This window comes from Sarcophilus harrisii, chromosome 3 (assembly GCF_902635505.1).
Source record: "Sarcophilus harrisii chromosome 3, mSarHar1.11, whole genome shotgun sequence".
NCBI lineage: Eukaryota > Metazoa > Chordata > Mammalia > Dasyuromorphia > Dasyuridae > Sarcophilus > Sarcophilus harrisii.
The window spans coordinates 532,257,650-532,276,627 of NC_045428.1; the positions used below are offsets into that span (position 1 = coordinate 532,257,650).

Sequence of the window (18,978 nt, forward strand, 5' to 3'; positions counted from 1 at the left end):
GAGGGAGGAATGGGGAAAAGATAAGAAGGGAAAGAATGAGAAAAAGAAGAGAGGGAGGGAGGGAAGGAAGGAAGGGAAGAAAGGGAAGAATAGAAGAAAGGAAAAAAGGGAAGGAAGGGAAGGAAGGGAGGAAGGAGAGATGATCTGCAAATGAATTGTATTTAAGTAAGGGTCGGCTGGGCAAGGTCACCTGCCTCATTTTCACCTCTAGAGTCATTAAGATCCAGTGGTCAGATAGAGATTAGAACAATTGGGGATCACTTTAAGATAGCACACACACAACTTACAACAGTAATTATAGTAACTTTGTATTTGGTAAACCTGAAGAGGTAAGTTTTGAAAATGAGAAATCACCCTTTGCTCCACTGTAGATTCATCATTCTTCATGGAAATCGTGAAAGTGGTGAAAATTCTGGCATCATCATCTTCAAACACTTTATACAAAAATAACATGTCAGAGTTATACAGCTGGCCAATCACAGAGACTTCTAATGCCCCAAACTTCTTGCACACGAGTGATCATTTTTGAGTGAACTATAGTTGAATTTGGAGATGTCTTTAGCTGTCAGGAACCACAAATTTGCCTTGACCAGTAAAGGGCAGCTACACACTCAAAATCTTGCTTGGGACTTTCTAAATATTCTGCACTTGGTTACTGTGTTATTATCCCCATTCTAAAGGTGAGGGGATTATAGCAGAAAGAAGTGAAATGACTTGTCTAGTATCACACAGCTCATAAGTGGTTGAGGGCAGATTTGAACCTTATTTGAAAAAAACCACCTGGTGATTTAAGTTTTACTACTTCTACCATCTGCCTTCCCTGACACCTAAGAAAGGGAGATCATGGAGTGTGAAAATTACAATAAATATTTAATAATTGTGTATATCACAATGACTTCTCCAGGAGTTAAGCTCTCACAGACTGATCATAATCAGGTCATTGATAATTTGAAAAGAACTTTCCAATGCCAGTGGTACTATTTTTGGAGGCTAGTCTTGGTCACCAGGAATTCACAGATCCCGTGATATCTATCCAATAACTTTTAGTGAGAAGAAGGCATTCCATTTAATGCCTACTTAAGAAACTTTCTTCTAGATTTATAATTATCTGACGAACTAAATATGAAAGCAGTAGACAGAATGAATGGATAAGATATGAACTTTATTAAATACAATAGATTTAACACGATCTAGAATCATCTCAAGTTCTGTACAAAGGCATCTTTATCCATACTATCTTTTTATTGGAGGAAAAGACCTGCTATATGATTAATCATTCTTCATGGCAATCATGAAAGTGATGATAATTCTGGCAGTCTTCTTCAAATACTTTATCTTTGGACTAAGCCTTGATAATGAACTCTCTTACTCCAATGTCTTCAGCTTCAAAACTTCCAAACATATAAGCAAGAAATTTCTTCATTTAGAAGCCAGGGACAATTCTGATGACCCTTTTTATCTCCTCACACAATTTGTAGAAATTGCTTCTCTCTCAGACTTTATGTCCTAAAAAAGAGAAAGATTTCAGTCCAAAGAAAGGATTTCAATATCCTTAGTGAGAGGAAGATTTTACTTGAATCCTAGAGCATTCGTTCTTTGGATAATCATGAAAATTTTCAGAGGAGAAATTTTCAGTAAACAACTATGCTATGATAGCTGAGAACCAGAGTTCTCTTTCCCAGGCAATTACTTTTTGTTTAATAGGCCATCAAAGTCATTTCAAGAGCAGCCTTTTATAGGATAAGAAAACTTTCAAAGTAGAGGTGAAGATAGTATTTTAATCTTTCTAGTTTTAAGTAAGGCAAAATGACCCAGTGAACTCTTTCTTCTTTTAGTAAAGAATAACTCCAGTTATAGGAATAACTGTTTACAGATTTATAGACACAGATATTAAGACTGAATTACTTCCTGGTTTGGAATGCCCAGAGTTTTCCAGCTCTCGTGATCTAAGCAATGAATTAGAAGTTGCCCTTCCTATCAACTAAGACTTCATGAGATTAAATACTTAGCTAATTAAGTAACAATATAATTAGAAAATGGTCAAGTTCTCTCTATTCTAAATTTCTCAAAATTAATTGGGTCCTCAGTATCATCACTTTTACCTCCCCAAAAATTCGTTCATCATGTAGATAAAAAAGAAAGACTGGAAGGAAATTTTATCCCCACATGTCCATTGATTGGAGCAATTACCAGGCAGAAATGAAAGGAGTGAAAAAATGAACTTTCTGCTACACAAAACGTGTGAGGAGGAAAATGTTATACACTTCTGATCCAGGAAGTTCTTTCCCCTTGGACAACTATCTCCTCCAGTACCTAGTCCTTCCTCTATCTGTTACATATTTTAGAAACGGCACAGTCATTCCTTAATAAAATCCTCCTCTGTCTAGACCCCTTGGCATTTTTTTCCTCTAAGTCCTATTTCTTCTTGTTTTCTACCCTTCAACAACGAGTAAAAGAGTCTATAAGAACTTCATATATGTCAAGGACCATGCTCAGATGTCCTAATACCTACGTCCAATCAACTTCAAATGTCCTCTATGTGCTTCTACCAACCCTGCTCTCCATCTCTAGGCAAGGCTTCGTGCTAAAGGTCCCAATAGAGAAGAATCTAATCAAATATTGGCAGGAAGAACAAACTGAGAACTCTCTGTAGATCTCATGAATTCATTTCTCCCTTTACTTGTTTTTCTCCTTGCTTTTCCCCCAACACTTTACTCTGGGTCAGCTTCTTTCTTCTTTCTCTTGGCATGTACCTGGCACCTGAGACTTCTATACTAGGAGTGATTTCCATGTTAAAAGCACAAGGTCATCAAAGCTTTGAAAATGGAAATATTGAAGATTACCCTTCTAATGGGTTTGACTCCTAGGAACCTTGTGAGGAAAGCCCAAAGATTCTTGCCTAAGAGAATGATACTTATTGAAAGACTTTTAAAACCTTCACCACAGCACTGATATAAGAATCATCCAGATTCAGTATGAGAGGTTCCAAATTTGGCCAAACCAAACTCTTGTAGAAAAAAAATTATTAATATTATACAGACTGTGCCTTTCATTGTACTAAATGATGTATTTCCTCTACCTCTTATGAGAAAACGTACCTGCTTATTCACCTCCAATTCCCAAATTAGCTTCAACAATTATGTAATATACAGAAAAAAACATACTTTTCCATTGTTTCTGCCACATCCCAGAAAGAAATAAAGAATAAGATAAGTAAAGTCGGTGAAGTTTCTTCTAAATCCTTCCTGTGATGGGTGTGACACTCATTTCTAAAAAAGCTGTGTTCCTGTGCCAGTGTCTCCCATGTCATACAAGTGATTCTAAATTCTTAAGATACCTTAAGAGTGTCCCTGTATCACTTTTTTTTTTTTTTTTACTACCTGACATATATGATAGATCCAAGTTAGAGGAATAGGATTTCAAAGGTTTCAGATGCTTGAATCACTTGGCCCAGCATGACTAAGAGCCCTCCAGGCTGCTTTCAAGCCAAACTGCCTGTAGTCAGACACCTCATCTTTCAGAAGTGACCCCCCCTGCCTTTTTCCTCTCACCCACCCCCAAGAAATACAAGATATATACTACAGGAAACAAGGGAAGGCCCTATAAAAAATCTTTTGGAATCTTGGAAGAGCAGGAAAGGATGTCTAAGCTTTTTTAAATCCCCATAAAGAACAGACTCTGATGAGTCTGTACCATTTCTACATCTGACTTCTGCATCTTTTCCTCCAGCTCAGTGATTATGTCAGTTAGAAATTTGCTCCCGATGGACATCATGGTCTCCCATTCCTTCTTTTCCTCCATGATTTTTAGTTCCTGCTTAGCCTCCATCTCCTTCAGTGTTTGATAAAGCTCATAGAACTTGTTTTCCTTCCCCACAACTTTTTCTTCATTCACTTTCTCCTCCCTTTTCAAATATTCCCACAGTTGCTTAAGTTGCTTTTGAAATATTCTTCTGTTTGTATGGTCCTGAAGAGAAAGATATTAGATAATATACCAAAAGGACACCCAAATCTCCCCTTCCTTGCTTGTTCAATGTGTTGGTATAATTCAAAGAGCTTTTGGCTAAGTAGGAGTCAAGAGCCTAGGGAACCCTCCTCCCTGTTGTGTGAGCTGGGAGAAATTACTTAGCTTCTGACTTCAAATTTATCCTTTAAAATTAGAGCTTCTGCACATATGGATGGCATCTTAGGTGTTTTCCATTTTTTTTTTTATAATTTTTAAGACATTTAAGAAACTTTCTTTCTGTATCCTTTGCCTTCCTTCTCCCAAAAGAACTGTCTTTCATCCCATTCATTCAACCACTTACCATGGTACAGTAGGAGAAACTTGTCTCCTTTACTATTACAAACTTGGATTCTCAATTCTTAAAGGTATCTCTAATACTTCCAAATTCAGTAAAATTTTTTTATTTCTCCTATTCTTTCTTTGATTACTTGTCTGTTTCCTAAGTTCCATAACACTCATAAGCTTCCCGAAAGCCTAGGCATTAAACTTGACTCTGAATTTCATTATAATTCACCTTGTGTGGTACAGTGCGACCCCTGACCAAAAATAGCTACTCAGAGATTTCTCAAAGTGCAGATTATAAGTTTTATTAGAATCTCCCGAGAAGCAGGTGGTCTGTTCCCTGACTGTTCAAAGAAAGGAGGCTGATGGTCACTGAGTTTGAAGCTATTAAATAGGAACTGGTGACTCCCCTCCCCTTATCCAGTTAATTTTCACTGTCTTCTCAAGTGGAAATGGCAAAGGTTTGCTAAATTCTAGTTAAACTGCTATAGTTGGCCTTATTGCAGGTGTGTTTGCCTAAATTTACTGTGGTTACAATTTGCAAATGCTTAAACTGATATGAAGACTCTGTTGTAATGTTTGTACAAAGAGTTTCATTTTTCCCAAACCTATCAGACTTTCATAAACTAAAATTCAGGTTATAGTTTTAATCTACCTTAGTTAATGATTTTATGAGAAACCACATAATCCCTCCCAATAAGGAGATTTATTTAGAGGCAAGTGATTCATTCAGCCAGAGGGGTTAGAGGTTTCTTAGATTACTTGAGCTAGTAACTGAGGAGATTCAGTCTATATTACTTCAGGTAAGTAGTCAACAAATAGAGATGGTCACTTTGGAGACTTCTTATATCTCCAGGCCATTAAAAATTAGTCAGGTTCTTCTCTAAGCAGGTGAGTAAAGGTCAAGGGGCCTATCTCTTAAATGATTTCTCCTGGAAGAGCAAGTCTTTGCTCTTCTTCCCAGAGCCTAATGATTAAACAGAGGGTTGTTACTAAGCCTTGAATTACCCAAACTTAATATTCTGAGAATTCCTCAATTTCCCATTTCACTCAGTCTTAAGGAGTAATTTACTTCTATGTCTTCTCCAGAATCTCTTTTCCTCCCTATTTTTTCATGGTTCCCTATTTCCTGTTAAATATAATGGACACTTCTTTCCTAGAAATTTAAGCTTCTCCATAAATTGGAGCCAATGTATCTTTATAGAAGCCTCTCCAACGTCCAGGCTTTCTCTGTAGTCAACCAGAATATCTCCTTCAGTATTTTTGCTCATGTGACACACTAATGGCTGCAATCCCATTGCAATGCCTTCATGAAGTCTCCCAACAATGGACAGCTCGCCTTCCTGACTCTCACAAACCTCTCCAACTCACAATGAAGGAAGCATGACTTCATATTCCTGTGTATTTTTAGACACAAACCAGCTAAATTCTGAAGAAATCCTTATCCTTTGATGTCATTTATCCTCATTAAATGTTGTGTAACTGCTGAGATATTTGTAGCCATCTTCTCTATGAATATAAAGCAGTGATTGCTTACCTAGTACAAACACCCTATAACTTGCCTCTGCTGCACAAGCCTGATAATAAGAATATGTCTGTTTGACTCCCATCCAAACCTAAAAATACATCAGAAATATGTTTCTAAGCTTTCCATTCTTCCTCAACATCATCGCCCTCCATGTACCCTAGAATCCAGTGACAATGACTTTCCTGCTGTTCCACAAGCAGTATCCTCCATCTAATGATGGGAACTCACCTTGTTATCATCACCATCTGAAGAGCTCCCCGCTTCCTTTCAACCCCAGTTCAAATCCTGATTCCTCCAAAGACCGTTTCCTTATCTTTTTTTCATGTTAGTCCTTTCTTCTGATTGCACATGCCTGTTTCCATGTTTTTCTCTCTCCTTAGTCTGAGCAAGGGCCATTATTGCCTTTTGATTGCTTTCCACTATTCCTCTCAGTTCATAAAATATAAGAGAAACTTAGGTGTTTAATGACTGATTGTTACCAGGGAAAATAGTAGTGGGAGGATAATCTGATTCACTCTTTCAAAGCCAACTTGTAATGCTTTAATGTCATTATATTAGCAAACATTTTCCTCCTCAAAGCTTACTTGTCCAATGACTCCTAACATCTTAATTACTTTCTTACTTGAGATCTCACTTTTCTAATTTGATTGGAGAAAGGCTTTAAGATTAAATAACACAGATGAGAAAGCTGAAACAAGAAGGAAGAGATAGAGGCCAGCTTGGAGAGAGACAGCTTAACACCCAGTACTGGATTTCTGATCAAGACTCATTGGTTTGACTCAAATGTCTAAACTCATTCATATCATGGGATAAAGAATATACTGGCTATGAACCATAGTTTCCTCACTTGTCAAATATGGCTACTAACAACAATGGGAGGCTTTTTGTCAAAATCATCTGAGAATGAGGATATGCAAGATTATATGTTGGATATTATTTGAGGAGAAAGACAGATACTTACAACCCATATCATAGTCCCTATGAGGGGTTCTTTCTTTTCTTTTAGCAGAAGTCTCTGAGCTTCTCCTCCCATTCTATATAAGCTTTCCAGATTTATCTGGATTTCCTCCTGAAAGAGAAACAAGAATATTTATTACTTGACTCCCTCTGACAATACTTGAGTAACAGAGGATAGATCCAAATGATAGGAAAGTCCTTTGTAAAGTAGGAATGACTAAACTGAACATGGAGTGTAGAGGGCTGAAACTCTGAAAAGATGTGCTTGAATCTGAGACCACTGAGCACTTAAGGCTAATTACCTATTCCATGTGAGACAATGGCTCTATAAACACATATTTAGATGATGGCTCTCCTCATGATTGGTGCTTGCTGAATGCTTGGTGGTGAGATAATCATGGGCCAGGATTGGAGGGAGGAGGGAGAAAAGTCAGGCTCACTTGGTGGCTGGATGAAGAGGAGAGAGGCTGCAAAGTCCAGAGTCCAGCATCCAGGATACATCTTTGGCAAGCTATGTGGCAGCTTTCCTTCTGCCTTCACTTCTCCCCCTAAAGACCAAGAGCTTTGATTTATCCTGACTCTGATACTGAGACCCTCCAGGGAGCTAGTCCAGACATTACATTTGGTGCCCAACATGGACTAAGGACCGTAATTTCAGTGAAGAAGTCCCTGTGACCAGGAAATAGGATAAGTATTAAAATAGACAAACAGGGAACTTACTTTGTTAAGGGCTAAACTAGTAACTTTCTTTTTCTAGATGGAATGAGGCAGATACTAGGAAAAAAATCCTCCCCCAGCCCCATTCCAAGGGAGATCTACAGGAAGCATCCTCAGACTGATAAAGAGAAAGGGTTTGATTGTAACTGGGGAGCAAATTGGTGGACTCTTGGATACATTAGAATGCATGTGCCCTTGGTTCTTCAAGGAAGAAGGAATAGAGGCAGATAATTGGAAACTCATAGGAGATCAATTATGTGAATATTATAATGATAAAGGTCCTGATTCAGTTTCTAAGGAAACATTCTATATGTACAACATAATACAATTGGCCTTAAAGAATTCCACAAGTTATAGAAAAAAGAAAAGTTTTAAATACAGCCAGATGAGGAAGATGAGAAGAAAGAGGAACAGAAGGGGCAGGGTAATGAAAATATGGCTGAAAGGCATGGGGAGTTAAGTGGTGCTTCTCACTCTCACAGCCCAGCTTCACCTCCACCTACACCTGAGCAGGCTTTTGACCCTCCCCCATCAATTTCACCTTCCTGGGTGGAGGGAAGAAGAGGAATGGGAGGGGAAGTGATATCATGAGCACCTCCCCCCCAGCAATCACCCTCCAACTATGACTCCATTGCAAAAGGTACTACTTAGAGCCAAAGAGGAAGGGCAGAACACAGCTGATTTGAGAATAGAAATTTATCCTGTGATTGAACAGCTTAACTTTCAGATCAAAAAAGGAGAAGATAAACTCTTTTTAATCTAGAAATTATCAAAGATCTGAAAAAGGCTTGCACTCTTTACGGGACTGCATGATCTTATGTTAAGATATTATTAGAGAATTTGGCTTATGAAATTTTAACACCTAATGACTGGAGATCTATAGCAAGGACATGCTTAGAACCTGGACAAAATTTGTGGCTTTCTGGATATGGTAAACACTGTAGGATACAAGCCCAATGAAATAGGCAAACTGGAATTAATACACCAGTCACCTGTGACCAACTAACAGGTAGATTCTTATGCAGACACTTTAGCACAGATTAATTACCCCATAGTAGCATATGAGGGAATTGCTTCTGCTGCTATCAAAGCATGGGGCTTTATCCTAGGAAGGCAAGATAGAGGGGAAACCTTCAGAAAAATAGCACAAGGTCCAAATGAACCCTTTGCTGATTTTGTGGGACGTCTGCAGACAGCTGTCATACAAACTACTGGTGAAAATATAGCAACAAAAATTATGATAAGGCAACTTGCTAAAGAAAATGCTAATGAGGTTTATAGAAGAATTATACTAGGACTACACAAGGATGCTCCTTTAGAAAAGAACAAGATGCTGTGCCACAGTGGGCACAAATACCTTTTATAGTCAGGCTATGATGCAGACTTCCCAAGATCTGAACGTGGGAAAACAGGGTCCCTTTTGGCAAGGGGCTTCCAGAGAGACTCGTCAAGGCATCTGAAACTCAATGTTGGCATAAAGACAGAGTGAGAAAACAGGGTGGAAGAACAAGACCCAAAACCCCATGTCCAAAATGCAACAGAGACTTCCAATGGGCATCAGAATGTAGACTGATTCAGGAAAATGGAGGGGGCCCAGCTCCAGGGTCCAAGACAAAAAATACTTGGGGCATGATGGCAGCCAATGCTACACCCAGAGAATCTTTAGAAGGTCAGTACTCAGACATGATCAATCAGCCAGGAAGCAATCTGATGGGAGAAAAAGGATTACAATTGGGGAGAATAGAGTTGTATGCAGCTGGCACAACTGAGATACCCCCTGGAGAGGAGAAATCTGTTCCTCTCCAGGCTATGGATCCCTTGCCTCCAGGCACAGTAGGCTTGACCATTTTACCTCCTGAGAGTATGTACAAAACAGTGTCCATCCACACACTGATGTGGGAAACTGGGGAATGTGTAGATAATATCCCAGTCACTAATATAGGCAGACGATATGTGATTTATCACCCAGGAGAAGTAGTAGCATCAGATTTATTGATACAGACTCCTGATAAGCAACCTGGTGATAGTTGCCCAGATTCTGACTCCAAGCAGCAGAATCCAGGAATATACTGGACAGCAGCAGTTATAGCTGACCATCCTATGCTCACTATCAATATAAATGGCATACCATTAGAAGAATTGGTAGACACAGGTACAGATCATACAGTCATTAGAGGTTCCAACTGGCCTAGTCACTGGCCAAAGATAAAGGCAGACACTTACATGTGTGGTGTAGGAGGATCAATAGCAGCTGAAGTTAGTGCTACCCCTTTGAGATGGACATTTGAAGGCGAGACAGGAATTTTTACTCCTTTTATAATTGAAAATATCCCCATCAATCTGTGGAGAAGAGATATTTTACAAAAGTTAGGATTACAAATGAGTACTTCAATTTTATAGGCAGGTCTGCTGTTGAAGGCCTGCCAACACTTTCACGTGTTCCTATCTGTTGGAATCTTTTCAAATTGTTAAGTCATTAGAGTTGATAGAGACAATAATTATCTAATTTAGCATGGTTCAGTATGATTAATCTGATCGTACAAGGAGATGTTATGGGCCAGAAGAAACAAGGTACTAAGTACAACCGATAGAAACAATGCTTGTGTTCACACCTTTAGAGAGCTCATATAAGCAAGAAGTATTTAAGTACTCATTGGAGTTCACACGTTTGGGAGATTTCAGGGTTTAGTATGAGATATCTGAATTCATACCTCCCTTAATCCCTGCCTCCAGGAGGAGGAGTTAACCTTTGGGAGATTATATATAAGAGGCTCTTAGCTTCAGGTGAGTGACTTCGGAACATTCCCAGGGGTCGGAAAGGAGCACTCTGGGAGGAAGCCCACAAGCCCTCTCTCGGAGGTAAGAGAGATTCATTTTCAAGCTGGAGGCTGAAGGACAAACCTTTGGATTTGGAGACATTCGGAGGGAGTTCTTGGAACCAAGCAGAGAGATAGGCCTCTGAGCTAACTGGGCCCAAGGAAAGAGATAAGAAATAAAGATCTGAACTTTTATCATCTGGCTGTGTTTGAGGTGATTATTACTTTTAACTGAAACTAAGGCTGCCTCCAGAAAACCTCCCCAAGAAACCTACACCTAGAGAGAATCATTATTATTATTTTAAAGAAAAAGAACACCACACCTATCCAATGGAAAACTGATACACCAGTGTGGATAAAACAGTGGCCCTTAGCTAGAGATAAAATTCAGGCCTTTTTAAATATAGTACAGGAGCAACTTGACCAAGGACACTTATAACCTTCTCTAAGTCCTTGGAATTCCCCTGTATTTGTTGTAAGAGAGAAATCTGGAAAATGGAGGATGTTGACAGATTTAAGAAAGGTAAATGAACAAATGGAAACTATGGGAACTCTTCAGCCTGAGCTTCCATCTCCTACTCAGTTGCCTAGAGAATGACCTCTTTGGATTATAGACATTAAGGATTGTTTCTATTCTATCCCTCTGGATAAGGAGGATATGAAAAGATTTGCCTTTTCAGTGCCCAGCACTAACTTAGCTGAGCCTTATAAAAGAGATGAAGGGATAGTTTTGCCACAGGGAATGAAAAACAGCCCTACTTTGTGTCAAATGTATGTTGCTGCTACTCTTATTCTAGTAAGAAAAGCATTTCCAAACATTATGTGGTTACATTACATAGATGGTAACTTGGGGTGTGCACCTGAGGAACAAATGTTAGAAGCATGTCTACAAAAGACAATAGAAACACTAAGGAACTACAAATTGCACATAGCTCCAGAAAAATTTCAAAAACATGCTCCTTTTCAATGTTTAGGATATGAAGTATGCCCTAAGGTGCTTACAGTAAAAAAACTTTCCTTAAGAACAGAGAAGCTAAACACCTTGAATGATTTCAGAAATTGATAGGAAATATCCAATGGACACGTATAGTGTTAGGCTTGACTATCTATCAATTGCAACCATTATATGACATTTTAAGGGGAGACAGGGCATTAAACTCACCACGCCACCTTACAAAAGAAGCTCAAGAGGCTTTGAGAGAAGTTGAACTGGCTTTATCCAATGTGGTTGAAAAAGTCACTCAAAAACCCTTGGAAATATCAGTTTTTGCTACATAAGAGGCACCCACAGCAGTCCTTCATCAAGGAGACAGTGTGATAGAGTGCGTGAACCTCCCAGCACAACCAGAACAAAACCTTACTCCTTACCCAGTGCTTGTGGCTAGAATTTTATTACAGGTCATTAAGCAAGCACTACAATTATCTGGGATAAGACCTAAGAAGATATATACTTTTTATACTAATGCACAAATTAATGTATGCTGTGAAACCATCCCAGAGTGACAAATTTTATTAGCCATGGCTCCAAATTTTATACATGGGTCTCCATTAAAGATATCCCTACTATTACATAATTGGCAATGGATTCTTGAAGAAAAGGTTTTTTAAGTTCTTCTTAAAGGACCAACTATCTTTGCAGATGCATCCAAACATAATATTGTGTGTGATGTATACTCTCTTGACTTAACTATAAAGAGAGTAGTAAGAATTCCTTTTCTGTCCACTCAGCAGAATGAACTATATGCAATCATTCTAGCTCTTACTTATTATCCAGGAGATATAAACATATATAATATATATAATATATATAATATATATATATATAATCTGATTCAGCCTATTCAGTAGGTGTGGTACAAAGAATTGCCACAGCCAAAATAAAATTTGTAGCTTCCAATATATATCAGCTCTTTAAGGAACTTCAAGAGCAGGTAAGAAAGCATCCAGGTAAGATTTATATCTTCCATGTCCACTCTTATAGTGGACTTCCAGGTCCTATTTTTGATGGTAATTCAAAAGCAGATAGCCTTCTAACTATGTTGGCCAATAATCCTTTATTTCAGGAAGCCCAAGAATCTCATTCTAAATATCATCAGGTGGCTCGCGCTTTACGTTTACAATTTGGAATAACAAGAGAGGAAGCTAGGAGCAGAGTAAAAGCTGCACAGCTTGCATTCCTTTCCACGCTCCTATGCTCCTTCCAGGGAAGAACCCTCGTGGTTTGAGACCCAATGAAATTTGGCAAATGGGTGTGACCCATTATAAATCTTTGGGTCGTCTTTCTTTTATCCATGTTATAATAGACACCTTTTCAGACACTTTTGCAATACTAGCAGCAAAAGAGACAGCCCGAGTGGTCACTGAATTCCTTATATAAGCATTTGCAATTATGGGTGTGCCACAAACAATAAAAACAGACAATGGACCTGCATATACTTCTAAATGTTTTGCATACTTTTGTGCACAGCATAAGATTTTACACACCACTGCCATACCTTTTAATCCTCAAGGACAGGAAATAGTAGAGAAGAGAACATTCTTGAGACATTAAGATGCTCTTTCTGAAACAAAAGAAAGGGGGAGCCACAGGTGACTCTAGAGAACTTTTAAATTTAGCTCTTTAAACTATTAACTTCTTGATTTTTGACAAAAGATGCACTGGCTCTGGCAGACAGGTTTTATTACCCACTGGAAGGGCAGTGTCCAGTGGGAGCAATCACGGTGATGTAGAGAGACCTAGAAAGTGGTGAATGGAAGGGACCAGATAGGTTAACTGCTTGGGGGAGAGGGTTTGTTTGTATCGCTACAGATAGAGAAGGAATCAGATGGATGCCAATGAGACGTATTCACCTTGTCCATTGGAGAGAGACGGAACAGACCCTTGAAATGAAGGAGAAGACCCAAGAAACATTGGGTGGTTCCATTGCTGACTGTGCCCACCACTGAAAGAGCGTGGCAGTTATGGCCACTGACTCATGGGCATCAAAAATTATTAATGAGACTGATGCAGGATTTGAAAACCCTCATGAATTATTGGATTTCCTGACACGTGAAGTAATGGACAATATTGGTTTTGGACGATCTCTTGGCTGCTGAAGGAGGCGTATGTGTGATTGTTGTTTACATACCCTCCTTCTAGGACTTCTGGAAATCTTTTACAATACAATGTTGATTCATATTGTCATATCACTACTTGCACGTACAATTCATGTTTGTTACACCACTTTGAGCCTGCACCAGTTGTGGGGAGAGTCATCACGGCTAGGCTGTGCTTTATTGCTATGTGTTTGTGTAATATCTCCCATGCTGATGGGTTTGTACACACCTATTTCTAGTAAGACCCTTCAGCCCAGAAACCCACTAGCAATATCTGGCTTGACTCCCCATTTCCCTTTGGTGTTTTTCATCTCTCTTCCTGAGAAGTCAGGGGGGTGTGATCACCGTCTTTTTGGTGTTTCTACCCCCTTTCCTGAGAAGTGGGGGGCGGGAGGGGCGTGATCACCTGTGTTCTAAAACAAAAGAAAGCAGGAGATGTAGCAGGCCAGAATTCTGAAAACGTGTACTTGAATCAGACAGCACAGCATTTAAGGCTACTTACCTATTCAATGTGAGATAATGGCTCTATATACATTCATTTAGATGAGATGGTGATGTGTTGGCTCTCCTCACCCTTGGTGCTTGCTGAATGTGTGGTGGTGAGGTAATCATAGGCAAGGATTGGAGGGCTGAGAAAGAGAGGTCAGAATCACTCTGCCCCAGGACCAGGAGGAGAGAGACTTAAGGCTCCAGACTCCAGAGTCCAGGAATCATCTTTGTCAAGCCTCAGGAAGCTTGCCTGCCTCCTTCGCTTCTCTCCATAAAGACCAAGGACTTTGATTGATCCTGACTCTGAACCTGAGGCCCTCCAAGGAGCTAGCCTGGACATTATAACTTGTTTTCTTGGTTCTGCTTGTCTCATTCCTCATCAGTTCTTATAAATCTTTCTAGGATTTCCTAAAATCAGTCTGTTTATCATATTTCTCAGAACAATAATATTTCATTACTTTCATATCCCATAATAGAGGGATGCTCAGGCAGGAGCTGATGGGGATGTTCTGAGCATAAACTATGGGCTAAAATGAATCAGGTAGTTAAACTAATTCTAGGGGCAGGGAAAATGACTTTGCTCTTTTTTTTCTTGCTGTCTAAGAAATTAAACTGTCATATGTATTATGCATAATCTTTTATTACCTATTTCCATTTGGCTCTTTTAGAATGATATAGAATTCAATCTTTTTTGCCAAATCTTTCATTTTTGTTTTGGTTGTTAAGCTATGATAAAGTTGATGACCACTAAATGACTCAGACTGTTTAATATTGTATACCTTGTATTGTATAGCACCATTGTCACCTACTTTCTTTGCCTGTCCTCTCACTAAAAAAAAAATCAAAGGAAAAAAATAAGATGCTTATTTTTGATGAGTATATTCAAAATTGAAATTCCAACATGCCCTTTCCAAAATGTTTGTCATGACTTTTCCTCATCATTTTTTTGCATGCTTGACCTTCAAAAAACATAAATGAGAAGATGGAGTGAACATACAATGTAAGTACAGTAGACTAGTTGGAAAACATCAGCTACACACGTTACCATAATGATATTACCATGCAGAATAAATATTCTGCTGATTCTGAACTTTCCTCTAGTGATTAATTTCTCCAGATATGAATTACAACTCAAAAAGAAATCTGAAGACCTTCTAGTGGGGATAGGATACAATATGCCATCCACACTCTCATATGTAGGACTAAGTAAGGAGACTCTTAAAATCCTAGATAGATGAATATCAAATCTAGTAACTTCAGCTTTATCTGCAGTACTAAATTCTGTTTCTTAAAGCTAAAGTTAAAATTTTGACTATCATTAAGCTTTAATGTACCTTCAAAGTCTACAATTCTATAATTCCCTGATTTCCCCAAAGGCAGAATTACGAGAATGGGGAAAAGTTTCATACAGGGAAATTAAGATTTGACAGGTGGGACAATCTCCTAGTTCCCAACAAAGGAGGTCTTCAAACGTAGAGTTACTGATGACTTGTCAGGACTCTGTTAGAGGAAATTCTCTTGTAATTACAATATGGACTGGATAACCATCAAGGTTCCTTCCAACCAGTAATCTGGTTTAATTTGTTTGGCAAAATGTCTTACAGCTGTATAGCTGTAAGTGTTGGGTAAATCAAGTGGATACCAAAGGATCCAAAGTGGATACCAGCTCTGGAAAATACTTGGCAGTCCTTACAACTAATCAGAACTGGGATCAAGCCAGTGGAGTAGTAGCTACGCTTCTATAATAAGCTCAGTCTCCAAACAAACAAATTCAAAAAATAAACATTAATATGGTAATTATTTTAGTATCATAGAATCTTAGATTTAGAACTGGAAGGAACATCAAAATTCATCTAATCAAATTTACTTAACAGAGTAGAAAACTATTTAATGATTTAGCTGTAGGAAAATAATCCCATGTTAAATGGACAAGAGTTGAATTAATATGTATAAACAACACTGAGTGATTCATAACACTTATCTTCTGTTCAAAAGTCTGACACTAATTTTTTGGAAATAGAAAGGAGCTCTATAAGACCGAGTGCCATTTTATATTTTTATCTGTTTCATGTACCACCATGTCCAAAGCATTGTTCACATAGTGACCAATCTGCTGATATGATGGTTCTAAATACATAACTTGACTGGTCCTTGGCAACAGACTTCTTTCAATGTAGCTTAAAATAAATAATTCTTGTCCTTCGGACTTCAAAAAAAAAAAAAAAAGAACAAAGTTCCTGCCTTTCAGTTTGCTAGATTCACTTAAGTCAAAATCCCCAGGGAGGTAATTTCTAGGTTATACACACGTTGGTTTGTTAGCAGTTCTTGTTACATTAAATACTGAAGATTCCTTCCTTCAAAGGTCAATTCGAAGGTTAATCTCCTCCCTCATTCTAGAAATATTATTTACAGCAGTTAGAGAAATATACAGAATTAGAAGCATATCCATCATCAAAGAGAAAACAGGTTGATCTATATTTCAAGGAAGGAACTAACTGATCGTTGACACACAGATGCAGAGCTGAAAGGAAAGTGGGGGAGGGAGCAAGCATTTAGGAAGCGTCTCGTAATTTAATCCAATAAACATTTATTATAAGCCCGCTGAGTGACAGGTTTTGTGCAAAGTGCTTCACAAATATCATATGGAAAAAGGCAGGGACTGCGGAGGTCATTGAGTCTAACTCCTTTCCAGTATTTTACAAATGAGGAAACTGATGCTGAGGTCAAGTGAGTTACCGAAAGGAAACAGACAGTAATTGTCATAGGTGAAATGTGAATCCAGACCCTCTGATTACAAGGCAGTAAGTCAGCATAGATCGGAGGCTCAGTTGCAGAAAGGGAAGACGGGATATATACCTGGGCTGGCGCCGTGGCACGGGCTCCCCTCTCCAGTCCCCTTCTCACGGACCCGGACTCCTGAATCCCGCGGCTGAGAACGTCCGCGCCATTAGGAGATGGATAAAAAAAATAATAAAAAAATAAAAAAAGTAAAAGCCCGGGTCCTGCGTCCAATCTGGCTGCTCTTTAAAGTTTGTTGGGTCTGAGCGTGAGGAAAAACCGGAGGCCCGCGGGCGGGACCCAGTCTTGCGGCTTCACTCCGTGCTCCGGCGGGCGGGGCTTCCTGAGTGCCAAAAGCACTGACCCCAGGATCGCAGCTCCTCCGCTTCCTCTTTACTCTAGACCCAAGTGCTCTGAGGCGGGGTCGGACTTGGAGAGCTGCCCGAAAAGCCCGGGAACCCGGGAGGGGAAAGGTGGGGGAAGGATGGATGGTGTTTGAAGCAGCGGGCGCCGGGAGGACTAAATAGGAAACCCGAAGTGAGCCCCGAGGCCATTCCTGCCACCGAAGAAGAAACAAATTGTAGGAGGTCGAATGATGTGACCTAGGTTCCCCACGGACACACATAACGTCCCCAAAGAGGGTCAGGCTGGAGCCGAGGCACAGAAAAGGGGCGAGGGGGCGGGATGGCCGAGGGTATCCGCTGCCGATTGGTTCGGTACTTGGAGCACCTGACGCCGGAGGAGCTGAAGAAATTCAAGCTGTATCTAAAGGATGAGCCCTCCGGGCGGTGCATCCCGCGGGGCAGAGTGGAGGGGGCGGATAGAACGGAACTGGCCGAGCTCCTGGTCAGTACTTTTGGGGAGCCGGACGCCTGGGAGCTGGCTCTGAGTATCTTGGAGAAGATGGGCCTGCGGGAGCTGTGGGAGCGAGCCAGGCAGGAAGGACTGCTGGGTAAGGACACGCCTGCGGACTCACCGCGACCAATGAGCTCTCCCAGGTCCCTGCACACTTGGACCCTTCCTTCCTTCTCTTTCCTTCCTTTGTCCCTCCCTCCCTTCTTGCTTCCTTTCCCGGGGATCTCTTCTAGGGCTTCTCCTACGCTAAAATTACCTTGCCTTCCTTCTGTATAGATTTTGTCCTTAACAGGTAGTTTCCCTCTAAAGGATGTAAGTTTCTTCATTGCAGACACTAAGTATTTCATTTGATTTTTGTGTCTCCAGCACTTAGCTCAAAGCGTGGGATGTGAAAGATACTTAGACTCATTGATTGCTGATGTTTGATTTCAGGATTAGAGGAACCTATTGGGAGACTTGACATAAGGCTGAGAAAGGGAAGAAGGGTCACCTCAATGTTTTTTTTCCCCAACAATCAAGATGGAAGAAGTGGAATTCAGTTAACTGTTCCCTGTCAATATAGAGGATGAGCGTCTGGGCCAAGGGGAGAGAGTGCTGGCGGCATGAGAATGATCAGGAGGGGAGGGAAGAAATTAAAGAGAGGAAGAGGGTGGAAAATAGGAGAATAGAAGTAATAGAGGTTTCAGGTGTGATTGAGGAAAGAAGAAAAGGGAGGTGTGGAGAAAGGAGAAGATGAAATTAAGTGGGTCGGACTTTGACTAGATATTTTATCAGCAGAAGGAAAACGTCCCAGGAAGAGAATGATTAGAGCTCTGTATTGTATCAGATTTACTGGAGTCTTTGCTGAGTAGAGAGCAGGGATGTAAGTTCCTTTTTTATTTTTTTTTCTAAAATGAAAGATAATCTGCAAAAAGCAGATCTGGTGACATTAGCCATAGTAGGGATGAGAGAGAATTTTGCTTCATCAAATAATCTGAATGGGCCATAGTCATTCAGAGAGTTTGAGACTGGACCATGTTCTCTACATGTGATGCCCACTCCCTCTGGGACCTGATATTCAGGTACCCTGGATCAGGGAAGAAAGAAGAAACAGGTGAGAATAAGAATGGTCCAGTGAAGTTCTGAAGTGGTGTCTCAGATCAGTTCAGCCTGTGTGGGATAGTAGTGACCACAAAAAACAGATATTCAGACTGAAAAAAAAAAGCAAAAAAGAGTTTTCTAAGATTGCTCAAGAAAGGGTATCACTCCATCCTCAGCAATGAGATCAACCAAATCAATTCTAATGGAGCAGTAACGACCTGAACCAGCTACGCCTAGTGAAAGAACCCTGGGAGATGACTAAGAACCATTACATTGAATTCCCAATCCCTCTATTTTTGCTCACCTGCATTTTTGATTTCCATCACAGGCTAATTGTACAATATTTCAGAGTCTGATTCTTTTTGTACAGCAAAA

The 18,978-nt window shown here is 39.8% G+C and overlaps 1 protein-coding gene and 1 long non-coding RNA gene across 4 annotated transcripts in view; one reads left to right on the forward strand and one right to left on the reverse strand.

Annotated features, from left to right (window-relative positions):
* Window positions 1–1,141: 1,141 nt before the first annotated feature.
* Window positions 1,142–8,905, reverse strand: LOC105749912. Of its 2 annotated transcripts, XR_004233300.1 has the most exons (4): window positions 8,847–8,888; window positions 7,213–7,320; window positions 6,777–6,884; window positions 1,142–1,506 (listed from the first exon to the last, which is right to left on the reverse strand). It is a non-coding gene; the product is annotated as an uncharacterized LOC105749912 (long non-coding RNA). The 2 variants fall into 2 exon arrangements; XR_004233299.1 differs by lacking the exon at window positions 7,213–7,320 and having other exon boundaries at window positions 8,847–8,905.
* An 8,354-nt stretch (window positions 8,906–17,259) lies between these two features.
* Window positions 17,260–18,978, forward strand: part of LOC105749910 (NACHT, LRR and PYD domains-containing protein 12-like) — a 35,313-nt gene continuing 33,594 nt past the window's right edge. For both annotated transcript variants that reach the window (XM_031962047.1, XM_031962048.1), the window contains exon 1: window positions 17,260–17,620. In XM_031962047.1, the coding sequence (XP_031817907.1) occupies window positions 17,353–17,620 (268 nt within the window). In that variant the 5' untranslated portion in view covers window positions 17,260–17,352. The remainder of the gene's footprint in view (window positions 17,621–18,978) is intronic.